This window comes from Marmota marmota, unplaced genomic scaffold (genome assembly GCF_001458135.2).
Source record: "Marmota marmota marmota unplaced genomic scaffold, marMar, whole genome shotgun sequence".
In the NCBI taxonomy this organism is placed as follows: domain Eukaryota; kingdom Metazoa; phylum Chordata; class Mammalia; order Rodentia; family Sciuridae; genus Marmota; species Marmota marmota.
In genome coordinates this window covers 13,231,173-13,247,280 of record NW_025999998.1, presented here as the reverse complement: position 1 = coordinate 13,247,280, position 16,108 = coordinate 13,231,173, and the positions used below count along the sequence as shown (strand labels likewise).

Genomic DNA, 16,108 nt, shown 5'->3' with positions numbered 1-16,108 from the left:
TGAGCCTGTCTGACCTTCAGCTATCAGATAAACATAAGGAGGATGAAACACAGATAGTCCAATCCTGCTGTTTCCTGTTTCAAGCATGGGCTTCACTTAGCCCATCACCACCCACCACCATTTCCCATAAAAGTCTATGTTGAGTAAACAAATTTATTCATAAATTTTTTTAAAAGATGCTAAATTATTAGTGAGTCTCCTCTCAAAACTCTCCAAGAGAACTTTGAGAAATAATAAGAAGGATTTAAGAGGGTTGAGTAATGAACTATATTTAAAGTATCCCTATAACTAATATTGAATATGATCCTAAAGAAAGATTAATGGTCCAAGATGTCCACTGTGGAGAATAGGAGGTTGAGCAGAGATTGTTAACAGCATTTTATAATACTTGAGGAACTTGTTCTCTGGAAGAAAACTTGACGTGGAAGTTTCAGGGAGGCCCATTTCATCTAAGCCTTGGAAAGAACTTTCTGTTAACTATAGCTGTTCAACTGTGGAATGAATTGCCCCCCAAACTCACTTGGTCCTTGTCACTACAGGCATTCACCAGAGGGTGGACAGCACTCAGTGAATCCGGGTGAGGTATCCCAATATTGAGAAGAAAACTAGAATAGAAGACCATTCTAATTCTGAGGTGTTTTCACATTTTACATGAAATAAATGCTTCTAGGCGAGTGTGGTGGTTCACGCTTATAATCCCAACAACTTGCAAGATGGAGGCAGGAAGATTGAAAGTTTGAGGCCAGCCTCAGCAGCTTAGCTGGGGCTCTGTCTCAAAATAAAAAAAAATAAAAAGGACTGGAGATGGAGCTCCAGTGGTAAAGCACCCCTGTGTTCAATCCTTAGTGCATAAAAGAAAGAGTGTGAGTCATTTATTTTAATATATTTTAATATAATTCAGAATCTATTATCATAAAAATTACCAAAAGGAGAAATATATGTTAAGTGGAGGGAAAAAATATTTAATCTCTTTAAAGAACATATACTTGGAAATAACTAAGAGCTATTCTAAGTACCAAGGACTCTATAAAGAAATTCATATTTTTGAGAATATTGAAGTATTAAAAAATTCCTAAAAATGTTATAGATCTACTTGAATGCAGTTCACTAGAAGAAATGAGAAAAACATGCCGTTTAGAGAAAAATTATGAGTTGCCAGAAGTTCCGAAGGTAGTTTTTTGACAAAAATAGCGAACTATCAGAACATGGTAAAGTTGACACTGAGGTCAACCATAAAGCAAACAGGAAGTTAATATTAAGACTGAAAAATGTGGAGGCAGATGAAGTTCTCTACAAAAGCTTGACTGGTTCCCAGTCTTTTTCTTGGATGCTTGAACATCTGCACCATATAAACCACATTCATATAGTAGAGCCTTGGAAATGCATGCTGAGTTAAAGTGCAGATACCAAAGCAGATACCGAAGCATTTCAGTGTTATAAATTATACTGGAGTGTGTGTGTGTGTGTGTGTGTGTGTGATTTGCAGAAAACACATATGCATGAGGCTTTTTGAATATGCTGTACTATCTGGTCAGTGTGCCATTTCCATTTTGTTTTCTTAGGTTTTTATCAGCCAAACCCCTTTATATCTAAGGGATAGTAAGATTGAGCAAAGTAGTGCAAGGCATATTAAGGTGTCATGATTTTCCTAAAAAGAGGGAAGGTGGCCTTCAAAAGGCCTAAAGGTGGTATGTCTGTAACCATAGCTCATTGTCAGCACTGAGTCTGAGCTCAAATGTTATTAGGATTCTTGAATTTATCATCATTTATAAAGGACATAAAAAGTGCTCAGTGTGAAGAGGGCTTAAGGAACATGGGAAGGAATTAGAGTTTGATGAAAGGCAGAATTTGGAGTGCAGAAATTTGATACACCAAATTTGCTGTATTTTTAGGATAATGAAAAGTAATATGATCATGTCAGTTTCAAGCCTGCTGAAATGTTCTATGCATATTTGTAAACACCACATTCATAAAATGTATGAACCAGTTTTTTGGGTTTGTAAAATGCTAACTTCTGAGGATGGACTTGTACCCCTTTGTTGTTCCTCATCAGACTCCCCTCCAAAATCAGGGACAGCATCATCATTCCCTGTGAAAATACCATTAGTCAAAAGTGGAGGAAAAAAGTTTCTGAAAAACTATTGTAGAGATTTTGCTAACAATTCCTGCATAAATTACCCCAAAGATGGAAGAACAACTTTCTGTCATGGAATTCATCTTTCTTTGATCTTCACCTCTTTTGCAGTGTAGTCTCCAAATCAATTCCCTGGAGGTTTTGTGCTTCTCTCCTTTAATCGCCATTAGAGAGGGCTGTGAATCCTCCTACTTCCTCACTTCATGTACATCCTAACTATATTCTTGGACCAAAGTGATTCCATAAAAATTAAAGGGGCTAGGAGGATCAAAGGCTATGTGATTTCAGAATGATGCTGTCCTTTGTGTGGGATTCTTCACATATTGGAACATTGAGGGCAGGAGTAGGCAACTGGAGTGCTTCAGCCTTTCCTTGGAGCAGACTTCTGGCAACTGCAAAGAAACCACATAAAGGCATTTAATAGCTTAGAAAGACTGCAGCCTCATAGCCTCACTGAAGACAGTAGCTTGGGGGCTGACGATTACCACTCTGCAATAAAGCTTAGGAAGTCCCTATGCCTTTATACTCTTTTACTTTCCTCTTTACCCCATTTATAAAACTCATAATAACTGATAGGAAGCATTCAGTTTAATTTCCCTTGCTTGGCTTCATTACCTAATTCTGTAAGTATCCATACTTGCACGTACTTAATGGGAAATGTCCATGGGTTCCCAACCTCAAATCAGCTCATGCTACTTGGAAGATGGTACATGGTACAAGGGACCCTAGAATATGCCAGGCGTTGTTCTAAGTGCTTCATTGATAGGCTTATTCAGTCTTCACAACACTCCTGGGGTGTGGTTTTATGTTTATCTCCATTTTATAAATGAGGACTCCAAAGCTCAGAGGAGGCAAGAAAAAGTGCTCCAGGCCAGGGTCAGAATCAGAATTTGAACCACGGAGCCTGACTTCAGAATTCATGCTGTTAACTGTTACATCAATGTCATAGCACAGAGACAATCTGAAGGAAGTGCTGAGCATTATTTCTTCTGTCTTTTAGCTTGATTCTTATATACAGTTGAATTACCAGAAAACTGAGGCAGTGATTTTATTGCTGTGGTACCATTAATTATAAAAGAAACAGGAGAGAAGAAAAAGCTTGTATTAACTAGCCTAGTAGACTAGTTTCAATCCAGACTCCTGATGTACCAGTTATGTTAGATTTATTACTAATTTCTCTGGACCTCACTTGTTTAACCAGAAATAGGGTCATGACAGCAGCATCTGCTTCATAGCATTGTCATTGATATGAACTTACATAATACATTTAAAGTGCCCAGCACCATGCCTGACACATACATGTTAGCTGTTACTATTTTAAAACTACCTCCAACCCTTTGTGTAAATAGAATGGTGACAGAAAATGAACCAACTGGGTGGATTTCTATTAGAGCAGTACTGCTTAATAGAAGGTAATAAGGCACATGAATTTTATTTACAAGTCAGTGGTCTGTATTCCACCAATGGACCCACTTTTTTGCAATATTCTTCTTTGATCCGTGACTCAGGAGCACTGTATGGAAGTGGTGTTGTAATGCAGTGCATCAGGTATTTATTACACTCTAGGGTGGGTCTATGTTGTCCCCAACCCTGAAATACAGCAGTGATCATATTCCTCGAACCCCTCCCAGTTCTGCCTCGGAATATGAAGTAGTCCTGGAGTGTGGCTTTACCTTTCTCTGCCAGCTAATTGGCAGTGGAAAATCAGTATAGACATAGGAAGGGCTAAGAAGTAGAAAGCATAAGTAAGTTAGCAATCCTCTAAGGATATGGAATTCTCCTGGGTGGAGTCTTTTAGTCTACCGTACTGACTGAGGTCTAATGCCTTTGGAAGATGGGTACTCCAAATAGGAGGTGTGACACAAACTCTCCCTGCCCCCAATCCTCCTCTAACTTTCTTTTTCTAATGAAATTATATGATTTCTGCCTTAAAATTGAAAATTTCTCCTTTATTCTCTCACCAAAAGAGCCCTAAAGACTATGCATTCCAATGAAGCTACTCTTTCTCTTAAAGTCTCCTTAGAAAATGATGGGAGTAGGAATTCCCACTTGAGGAAATTCGGTCTTTTATAAATAGCATCCCACATAACACCTGAAGGGTTAAACTTTTGTTGGTGAGGAAGGGTATCAAGTGGCTTCCCAGGAGGAGATAACCCCTAGTTTAGAAACTGACACTTTTAAAATGTAAGCCAAGTATGCATTAGTTTACACAGCTTTCTATGAATAACTCATTGGCACCAGTGTGTGTGTGTGTGTGTGTGTGTGTGTGTGTGTGTGTGAGTTTGATCAGTCTTTGCCGTTCTACCTGTCATCTGTATAATGTATGTATCAGAGTGAGGACTGTCAATCACAGTTAATAAAAACCCCAGAACAAAACAGGGGTCCCTTCTACTTTAGATCCATTTTATGATAGCTCTCGATTTAGTATGCCAAATAAATCAAAAGGGAAGCATTTTATCTTATCATTCAGAGGCATCCCTTCTCCTTTCGTGTCCTAGCCCCTCCCCCATGCTTGTTCCCAGCCCCTCAAAGATGCTTTGTGCAAGAAAGTGCAAGTTCCCATTCTGGCTTTATTTTTGTTCCCTTTTGCTCTCTTCCTGGCTCCCCCCCAAACAGAGCGAGCAAAGCAAATGGCCCGGGTTCCCCCCCAACGCCTGACCTGCGTTTGCTGGGAGGAGAGCGGGAGAGGGAGCGTGCATTCCGGAGCAGGCTGCTCTGACTCCGACCACAGGCTGTTTTGTGCAGGCTGTCCCTCTCCTTCAAAACCCTGCATCCCCTCCCCGAAGCAGCAGGCAGTGTGCCTTCATTCAGCCACATTTGGTATGCATGAGCACGGCTGCAGAGAGAGGGGAGGTGGCTTTCTTAAGAAGGTTCAGGGGCTCAGGAAACGCCACTTGACTAGTCTCCCAAGTTCCAGGAAGCCTCTGCCCTAATGGAATTTGCAGGTGTGGAGATGACCATGGGATGCCAGGGCCGTGGGGAACCATTTATTTTCTAGGCATTGCTCAGGTTTGCAGTTTCTTGTTTTCCCGGTGGAATTTGGAAGGGGTCATGAATCAAACTGATGCTTCTCGACCCCTAAATTGGACCATCCGGAAGCTGTGCCACGCAGCCTTTCTCCCATCTGTAAGACTCCTTAAGGTACTGTAACTTGCTGCTTTGAATGGCTCTTATTGTGCTTTTCAGGTCTAAATATCCAACTTCGCACTTGGGCTGGGATGCACGTTTTGGGGAGTGCAAATGCATGCAGTACTGGCTCTGTTGCCCATGGCTGGAGAGACATTCTCTGCACCCTTCACTGCCCCCACCCCTGCCTGGGAGGATGGTGTGAGCCACACTTAAGAATGAGATTATGGTCTCAGAGAATGGGCTACCTGAGTGCTCCCCCCACCTCTGTTAACCATCCCTAAAACAGAATTAATTAACTTCTTTGGGAGGGTGGGAACAGGAGTGGGCGTGAAATCTCTTACTCCCCTTGTGTTTGGCTCCTGGGCTTTTTTTTTTTCCCTCCCTGGGGAAGCCCTTCGACCTACTTTTCCTTAAATGGAACCAGGGAGAACAAAGGATTCTCCTCATTATTTTAAAAGCCCTGTTGTTAGGTGGTCAGTCAGGTAAAGACAAAGAAAGAATGTACATTATCAGATGGTGACATTTTTGGTGCCCCTGTTTTTTATAAAAGCATGATAATTTGTTTCCTGGAGTGAAGTCAGTAGTGGGAAAGTATTGTTCAACACATATTGAACACAGCTCTCTCTAGCTCTGAGTCACACAAAAGATCCCCGCTACACCTGAGCTAGAATTGCCACCTTGTGTCCGTATTCTTCTCTTTCTAGAAGCACATGTATTAAAGATATGAAAAAGTCCATACAACTCCATAATAATCCACCTTCATCATCTGCTTTATAGGGAAAGAAATACAATTAAAATATAAAGACACAGAAAAGAAATAGTCTTGCCTAGAAAAGAGAATGTGGTAACACTTATTTGGGAAAAGTAGTATTTCTGAAGGCTCTGCCTAGGTCAAGTTTAAAAGTTCTTAATTCTCTTTTCCATATCATAGATGATCTTTTGATTTAATTTCCACTGGGCATTGAGCAAATCAGCTAAAATGGAGAATTAATGAATTAACCCTGAATAAATCATACTTATAGATTGTTTTTCTGAGACTGTGTTCTGAATAGGTTAAGTTTAACAATCAATTTCTTACAGCTAAGTGGCTCCTCTCCATAGTGTTAGCCATTGTCTGAGTTTCCCTGACCCCATTAAACACAAACTGGTATTAACTTCCACAAGGGCTGTCCCCAAGTGCTCTTCAACCCCCCCATCTTAAGGTTGTCATAGAGATGGTTCGCTTTCCAAAGGGAATATTTGGGGAGACAAGCAGGTTTGGGCTCAGAGAGAGAGGAAGAGAAGCTTCCTAGGATATGTGTGCTTTTGCTATATTGGAATGACACGTGTGATAGGGCGTGAAATAGAATGAGGCCAGAGAGTTCACAAATGAATGTAAATTCTCCTCCAGAATTACTAGTGAATCAAGAATCTGGGGCAAAGAATGTTTTGGCAAATCTAAGTATGACTGAGAAAGTCAACTCCGGTATTTCCATGTACAATGAGAAAAAAATTTTTTTTTCTGTTAAAGTCATCTGTTGGCTTTACCCCCAAAGAATGCTTTACTCTTCTTAAAGATTATGTGTGTACATTATTAATGAATATTCAATGTTATTAATTAATACTGTAGTTTTTAAAATGGAAAATATTATTGATTTACTGGTCACAAAATCAGCAAAGAAGTGCCTCCTTGAGGTGGGGTTGTGTATTTTTAAGAGTTATCATCTTTTTAAATCTGAAGTCTGTACTATATCCCAGGGGCTGTTGTGGGTGCTTTTGTTGTCATGCAGCTCCATCCTGTCACCATTTACTAACGTGGTGCTTGACAACAGTTCATCTAACAAAGTGCATTAGTGAGTATTCCTCCAATCCTTTCAATATCTTGAAAGACAGGATGCGTTTTCCTGGGAACTTTCCAAATGACATCTGCATTTTTGAAAGATCATAGCTACCCTATGAGATTTTAGATTGCACATTTCAAACTCTTAAAGAAAATAAAGTGCTACCAGGTTTTCTCAGCAATGCTTAGAAAGCAATGAAATCTACTCATGTATATGAGCAATTATATTATCCCCATAAATATGAATGCTATGTGTTTTCCGCCTTTGAATTGGTGCTACTCTGTCTTTGCTTAGGCAGTGCCAGTGTATTCTTGCACTGTTTTTTTTATTGTTCAAGTGAAATGGAAGTTCATGAGTAATAATTTGCATCTTTGTGTAAATGTTCTTCCTGGCTTAGTCTTTAGATTAAATATTTAATAGCAGTTACTCTTACTATTCCTTCCTTAATTTTTGCTCCCTAAGTTCCTCCTCTCTCAGACTCTTACCGCCCCCCACCCCGTCTCTCATACCACCGCCATGTTATTTTCATGGATGGATTCTCTGGCATCAAGAGTTTTATCAAATTACTTGACTAAGAAAGCTAGTTTTCCTATTCAACAGGTAATTTTTGTTCCTCTTCCAAGCACTGTTCTGATGTGATATGCCCTCTCCAGTGCCCTGACTTGTCAGTAAATGCAGTGTAGGGCATGATGGCCTGATTAGATTTAGCTAAACGCAGACCATTCACCATTTCTGACAGACTGGGTTCAAGCCAATTTCCCTTCTCATCCTTTCCTTGAAAGTGCATGGTTCTTTGCTAACTTACTTTGGTACCATATTAATATTTAGAAATGGCTTCATAATGCTATTTCCTGTATTTCCCATTTCCTAATGGAAATAAGATACTAAAGAATCAGGAAGGGAAGGCCAGCCTCTGAAATATGAATTAGACACAATAAGTGTTAGAATATACTTATTATTTCTTCTGAAAACAATAAATTTGTTGTTTTGTCCATCTCAGAGCAAATTTTTTTTTTTAAAGAAAGAGTGGGGGAGAGAGAGAGAGAGAGAGAGAGAGAGAGAGAGAATTTTTTTTTTAATATTTATTTTTTAGTTCTCGGCTGACACAACATCTTTGTTTGTATGTGGTGCTGAGGATCGAACCCGGGCCGCACGCATACCAGGCGAGCGCGCTACCGCTGGAGCCACATCCCCAGCCCCTCTCAGAGCAAATTTTAAATGAGCCAACCAACTTGCATTTTGAATTTGGGACTTTATTTGGAAATAACACTTGAAAATGAATTTCTGGACAGATAAATGGTAATGATGGCCAAAAGACAGAGCCAGTTTTCAAACGGATAAATTTCCAATGGGACCCTTTCCAAGCTGATTCTCCTCTGTTATCATTTGCTTCATTCTTTTGTGTTTCAAGATTTTATCTTACCATTAATCACACAAAAAAAGTCAAGTTTGTTTCAGTGACAGAATGTTCTTAGCATATTTCATATTCATTATCAGGTCTGTCTCTGCCATTGTTTTATTTGGGAGATTTTATTTTGGTAACTCATGTTGAATTTGGAGATTATTTTTAGGGCAGAGAGCTTTCTTAGTATTGAAGTCTTGGCAGACTCTCTGAAGGAAAGGCTCCTAGAAAAAGGGTTGCATTGGGAGAAAGGGAAGTTCCATATTTGTAAGATTTTGGATGGGCACATTTAAGTCACTTTGTTAATAAACACCAGATGATCAGTAGTGTGTTAAGTTTCTCAGTGTTTTAAAATGTGCAGTGTTTTAAAATTGTCTGATTTGAGCAATGTCATCAATAAACAAATTAGACTTTAGAAAGTAGGCCTAAATACTGGGTCCTAATTCATGGTGTTCCTAACCAGCTGTACCTTGGGCAAATTAAATAGTCTCTCTGTAACTTGGGATTCTCTATAAAGTAAAGGGTTTGGATCTTGACTTAGATCCAGAAGTGTGATTCCCTTTGGTGGAGCCTGCCTTGCCCCAGGGGCTTGGAAGAGGACAGTCTCTTTGGGCTAAACAGATTGAATATTAAAATGAGAAAAAGAAATGGGTGGACTGAATGAATGGCAGGGTTTGAATCTTAAGAGGGCCTCACCTACTAAGCTTAAGGCTGAAACTAATGAGTATAACTAAAGGAAATTTTGCAGTGAGGTGACCACTAGATTCTTGTATTATATAATTGTTCTGAAAACTGAGACCACAGGCCTGGAGAATTTACTAGAACCTAGGCTAAGGCAAAGTGATCAATGTAAAATAGAGGGGCTTGTTACATTGATTTGTGTAATAGAAGAATCTAGGACAGTTTCTGAGTTCCTGTCTTTCTTCTCTGGTAGAATGTTGGTCCTACTGTCGGAATAAAGGTCCTGACGCAGGAGGGCAGAACCACATTGTGGTTCCCTAATGAGACTAAGACGAAAGTCAAGAATGTGGTTCCTTTTCTCCCTCATCCCATAGATTAATGTGGGCCCCAGTGACTGCCCAACAGCAGAATTCTTTGAAGTATATAATCTGCATTCAGAAGTATCATTTCTAATTTTTTTACACTGTATTTCCATAATACAGTCTATCATAGTTTTTAAGGTAAACTCCCCCTACCCTTGCCTGGGAAATCCAGTCATAAAGGTCAGACATTGGTTTTAGTTTTCTCTTCTCTTTTATACAGAAGCACTAATGAAAGTAAACTGGGTGACTCACTTGAAAAATTGTGCTCTATATGTGTAATATGAAATGAATTGTGTTCTGCCATCATGTAAAACAAATTATAATAAATAAATAATTTAATTTTTACAAAAAAGTAAACTGGGTAACTCAAGGGAATTGCTTGAGAGAACATCGATGGAATGAAGGGATTAGGTCAGCTCCAATTTTGCCCTAGTGCTGATACTTTATACTTCTATTAAAGCCAATGTCCATAATGTCCCCCTTGAAGCACAGCGAGACCTTAATAACCAGGTGAACTTGGTCTGACTTCTGCAGTGGAGAATTTACTAGAACCTAGGCTAAGGCAAAGTGAGCAATGTAAAATAGAGGGGCTTGTTACATTGATTTGTATAATAGAAGAATCTAGGATAGTTTCTGAGTTCCTGTCTTTCTTTCTGCAAAGCCTTCCAGAAACTGGATTCTCTTTGTTCTCCAAGAAACAGTTGACATTTGTTCAGAGTGTGTTTTACGTTTATGACCTCTAAGGCCACCAATTCACATCTGAAATTCAGAATCTTATAAGGGAGTTAGAATAATACTAAGAAACCAGAATTTCTGTTTAGGCAGGACAGGACACTCCTGAACCTCACGGTGAACATCTACAGCCAGAGAGGACCCCCACACCTGTTATATCTATACACATTGACAAATCAGTAAACAAGGGCACAAAACTTGTTAAGGACCAGTGCCATGAAGTGCCTGAAGGTGGGAAACTTGAAGAATAAATTTCTCTTAGGAAAACAAAGTGTATTGTTAGGTAGAGTTATAAGGGCTACACATAAAGAAATGTCTGCCTTTCCATCTCTCAGCGTGCATTCCCATTTCCTTCCATTCCCTTAAGAAAAAAAGTGAGAAAGATAGAAAAGGAAAGAAAATGTGAGCAAACGCAACCCTGGGGGAGAAGGAAAACAGTCTGCTGTGTTGTTCCTTCCACTCAGTGAGCCATGTGACTGGCTTTTGTGTGAAATGTTCTCAGGCAGCCTGAGAAGAATTCTTGAGGCTACAAGAAACCTTCCTGTCTCTCTGGAACGTTCTGTCTCCTCTATTGTGGATGCAAGAATGAATATGTGTGGTCAGTGGAGAAGAAGGAAAGAAATGGCTGGGATGTCTAAGTCCAGTGGCAACATCACTGAGGGACGCCTGGAGTTGCCATCATGCCTCGGCCAACGTCTTTCTTTTCTTTATGATTTCCTGCCTCTCCAGCAGTGGCTTCACATCCTTCTCTCCCCCTGTCTGTTGGTGTAACCTCAACTGGTACCAAATCTTCAGAGAGCTAGATCATTTCCTTTCTCCTTTTCCATGATCTAATAGGAAGTAGAATTTAAGATTGTGCTTGACAAAAGGTATTTGATAGATACTTAGTGAATGAGCAAGTGAATGAACAGATGAAAGATATGTGAAATCCTGATGATGCTTAAACATCACTAGGGAAGCTCACATAAAAAGCAAATATTCAATCCTGTCTCCAGAGGTGTTGATTCAGTAGGTAGGCTGTGCACCCAGGAATTGGCATTGTAACCCGCTCGCCCAGTTGAGTCTGCTGCCTGTAGCTCTTGTGAAGACCCCACAATGAGAAAAGATGCCATGGATGCAGTAGAGCTGGAAGGAAATTTGATTCAGTGGCCTCTCTTACACTGGGGTCTGGGCAGAACAGATTTTGTGCTAGTCAACGGTGGAAGCAAAAGGTTTTAAGTAAACAGTTCACAGGTTTTCAAAATTTAATCATGAAAGATCATGCACAGACAGAAAAATAAATTGAGTTCAGCTGCCCTGTTTTGGGTTGTAAATAATATAACATTATAATCTGAAATTTTTTTGTCCTGCTTCCTTTGTTTTCTGCTTGCTTATATGATCATTACTTTGTGTATTTTCTTTTATGAATTTTTAAAATTTGTTCTAATTAGTTATACATTGATACATCATACATAAATGGAGTATAATTTCTCATTTTTCTGTTTGCACATGATGTAGAATCCCACCAGTTGTATAGTCATATATGTACATAGGGTAATAATGTTTGATTCATTCTCTTTTCCTTTCTACCTCCAAACCCTCTCTCCCGTCCTTTCACTCCCCTCTACCTAGCTAAAGTAACTCTGTTTTTTCCTACCCCCACCCATTGTGAATTAGCATCTGCATATCAGAGAAAACATTCAGCCTTTGTTTTGGGGGGGATTGCTTTTTTCACTTAGCATGATATTCTCCAGCTCCATCCATTTACTGACAAATGCCATAAATTCATTCTTCTTTAAGGCTGAGTAATATTTCATTTTATATACACACACACACATACACACACATATTTTCTTTATCAATTCATCTGTTGGAAGGCACCCAAGATAGGTTCATAGTTTAGCTATTTTGAATTGAGCTGCTATAGACATTGATGTGACTGTGTCACGGTAATATGTTGATTTTAAGTTCTTCCATGAATTTTTATGTGATATAAAATTTCACATTTTCCTGTTCTCTTAAATTTTCTTGGAGATATGGTTCTGAACCAGAACTCCCAAAGATAGTATCCCATGATCTTCTAGAGCATTGTACATATGTTCCAATTATTCTCCTATGATATTGAATTACGGTGGCACTCAGTGCATAATCCTTGGGTTCCAATGGTATGTGATAGTACCAAGTGAGAAGTGAACAGTTTGTGTGTGGACCGAGGACAAAGAATCCATAACTGTTGCCCACTGCGCTGGAACCCCTACCTCCTACCAGATCCACACTACAGTCTTCAAAGACCAACCAGAGATTCTAGAGAGGAAAGGGGAAGAAGAGAACATCTAGGGATTTTGTTTAGAAATATCTATTCATATTTAAAATTAATTTTATACTTATAAATTTTAAAAAGTGATGCTTGGTATTAAATATTACATAGGAGAAAAATAGAGCTGAACAAAATTGTCTCTTGTGTGCATAGTAAAGATAGTTATATGACTGGGGATTGAAGAGGGCTTTGTAAAACAATTTCTGGGATGGAAATTTAACTATGATGTGTATCACACATAATACTGTGTTTAATAGCATTCAGGACTTCTGATTCAACCATTATCTCATCTCTGCTTCATTTTGAAGAAACATGCACCTAGGGAATATAGTTTAGAGATGACATTGATCAGTTTGTTTGTTCTCCTCCAAATAAAGATTCCTCAAGATTTAATAGGTAGGTAAGTAAGTAGTATGTGGTAGATAAGTAGATAAATGGAAAGAAGGATCTTGTTGTTTATCCATTATAAGTGACATTCCACATATTAAATTGCTTTACATGAAAAGAAATTTATCCAACACAAACAGATCATGAAGAAAGGCTTTTCAAAGTGTGATCCAAGATTGTCTGTCATAGAATCAAATTCTGTGTATTCTACCCGGAATTATTCTCCTGAATTACACTGCTGTGAAACCATGAGAATCTGTATTTAGCAAGCAATCCAGATGAACCTTACACATTGTAATATTTGAGAACATTTTCTAATGTGTGAAATTTTAGTAGAGAAACACTGGCTCATTAAAATTAGGCCTCTGTCATGACCATACCTCAGTATCTTATTTTTATTGTTCAAAACTGAGCACCATATATCTCTCTACAAATTTATATAGGTTCATATTGTAACCACATCTTGAAAATCCTTGTGCTCACAGGGAATTGAGTGACTTTTATAATCGTTTCGTATGGGATTTTGCAGGAAACCTAATTTAAATGACAGAATTGTATATTCCATAGGTAACTCCCTGAATTAAAAGATGAGATGGCATATCAACCTCATTTTTGTTCACTTAGAACACTATACACTTTCATGGTTGGCAGCAGACAAATTTTACAGCAGAGAGAGTACAGCTTTTGCTCTATTCATATGGCCATTGTTGAATCAAATTAGCCCCCACCCCCCAAAATCTGCTCCTTTTCTTCTATGCATCAATTGCTAGAATTCTCCATTCACCAAATCACCCAAATTGGAAAACCTGGGTTTATGCCTTTTGCTTTCTTTTCTTATCATTCCTTATATAATCAACCAATAATTTCTGCCAGATTTTCTCATAAATACGAGTCTGATCCACCCCCTTCTGTCTGTTCCTAGTTCCCAAAATTGGTCTCCTCTCTCTTGGGCCAAAAATACTACAACTGCCTCCAGTCTTGTCTACCTCAAATCAGCCTTCCCACAGCCACCAGAATGGTCTATGTAAAATGCAAGGAAGATGAGGATGATGCTGTATTTGACATTCTTCAGTGATTCTCCCTCTCCTACAGAATAAAGTCGAAGCTCCTTGCATGATAGACAAGATCCTCAGTGATCAGCCCTCTGCCTACTTCTCACCTTCCTATCTCATTTGTCCCCTGCTCAAGTTATGGAATTCCATATAGCTGGCTTTTCTGCACAAGTTATTTCCTCACATGGAAAATCTGAACCACACCTTCTCCTTGCCAACGCTTGCCTATCCTTTAATGCTCAACTAAGGTAAGTAAGAGAAGTTCAGGAACAATTTCCTGAATCCCCAAAGCAAGGTTCAACTCTCCTTTTCTGCATGCCCATAATAATCAGTGGGTATTTCTAGCTTTGCTTTTTAGCATGTTTTGGTATTAGTAGTTTTTCCTCTTTTCTGAAGATCATCTCAAAGTTGGAAATCATATCTTATTCAATTTAGCAGAAAGCCTAGGATATTTTGGGTTCTATATGAATTATGCTTGAATGGGTGGATGTTGGAGGAAATACGCTCTTGATCCAGAGCTGTGAGATGGTTACTTAGAAGAATCAGTGGTATTACAGGATCTTCCTACTTTTATATGATTAAAGAATATCTTGAGCTTGAGGTTATTTACTTCATATATTCCCCAAATTGGATTAAATAATTTAATCAATATTTAGTATAGTACTTAAGTCAGATCAGATGCCTCCTTTGAAAGTGAGAGGTTGAAATTGTCTCATCTTTTAATTATGTCATAGAAAAACATTCCTTAATTTAGTGATCTAGTAGACTTTAATATATTTCTTGAAATAATGCTGTTGAATGGGTTAGACTACAAAATAGAGAAAATACTATTAGAAGAAAACTATGCTGGTACTGCTGGGCCCATTCCTGCTTTATCCTTTAAACATATCTTTGGCAAATGTGTAGCAATAACTATGTAGACACTATCTTGTTGAAATATCTTGGTGTTTCTATTTAAAGGTAAATGGCATTAGGCTATTTTATTATAGAAGATGTCATGCATGGATCACAGTGAAGTAGAAATCTTGGTTTATCAGTTTCCTTTGGAAAAAATAAATTTAAGTCAAAAGAACTTTCTTGTGGAATTGATCAGAATTGTTAGAAAACTATCTTACTGTTTATTGGTTAAGATCAAGAGTATATGTGGCTGGAAAGAAGTTAAATAATCATCTGTGGCATATCCTTCTGATTTTCCTTCTCCTTGCTAGAAGAAAATGTTATCAAAAATGAGCTGATAAGCTTCCATAAGAAATCTTTGCTCTATAGGGCTTGTGCAGGAATCAATGATGGCGTGATCATTTAGAATCAGGTGGTTTAATTTGCAGAAATGTTTAATGCTTTGAGCAAGCCTAATGATGTTCCTTGGAAACAGGATTCCTCAACTTCAGCACTGCTATTTTGGAATGGAAAAATCTTTGTCATGAAGTTACCTGTCCTGTGCATTGTAAGACATTTAGCATGATCTTTGGTTTCTATCCACTAGCTATGAGAAGCTCCCCATTGTGACAACCCAAAATGTCTTCAGATATTACCACAAATTCTTTGAAGGGCAAAATCACCTCAAGTTCACAATAACTGCTTTAAACATTTCCCCTTGAAGACAGGTGTTTTATGGTAAGAGGGGAGTAGGTAATTGATACTTAAAAGTATCAAAGTATCACATGAAGTAAATACTTTAACTTTAGATACCCTTTATTTTCCATCTTAAAAAAGTTCTGAAATTTAGCTTCCATGTGGAAAATTAACTGGTTGAGAGAGAGAAAGATTAAGGAATTATTTTCTTGCCTTCTTGTCAATCATCTCTTATAAGAAAATTGAATGCAGCCAATTTGTCTTAAAGTAAACCTTCCATACATATTGTTTTGTGAATTGCAAACAGAGCATATTTGTCAGTTTGATTGATGGTAGAAGGTGAAATATTTAATTTTTACCATTATTTTCTTCTATAATATCTAACTTAGAACTGTTTAAGAAAAACACAATGTAAAGGTCATTTCAATAGCTAAATGAGGATGATATTTTACTTCATCAATATGAATTTTTGTCATGGCATTAGCTCATGTGAGCTATCAAAGATTTAAGATTGATCCAGTAACTTATATAAGGAGTCTGT

At 38.3% G+C, this 16,108-nt stretch overlaps 1 protein-coding gene across 21 annotated transcripts in view; it reads left to right on the top strand.

Moving 5' to 3' along the window:
- The first annotated feature begins 4,795 nt into the window (after window positions 1-4,795).
- Window positions 4,796-16,108, top strand: part of Trpm3 (transient receptor potential cation channel subfamily M member 3) — a 529,872-nt gene continuing 518,559 nt past the window's right edge. For 4 of the 21 annotated variants that reach the window (XM_048806888.1, XM_048806900.1, XM_048806883.1 and 1 more), the window contains exon 1: window positions 4,800-5,275. In XM_048806888.1, the coding sequence (XP_048662845.1) occupies window positions 5,099-5,275 (177 nt within the window). In that variant the 5' untranslated portion in view covers window positions 4,800-5,098. Of the gene's footprint in view, window positions 5,276-16,108 lie in introns of all 21 variants that reach the window. The other 17 variants (XM_048806889.1, XM_048806884.1, XM_048806885.1 and 14 more) reach the window with 11 other exon arrangements.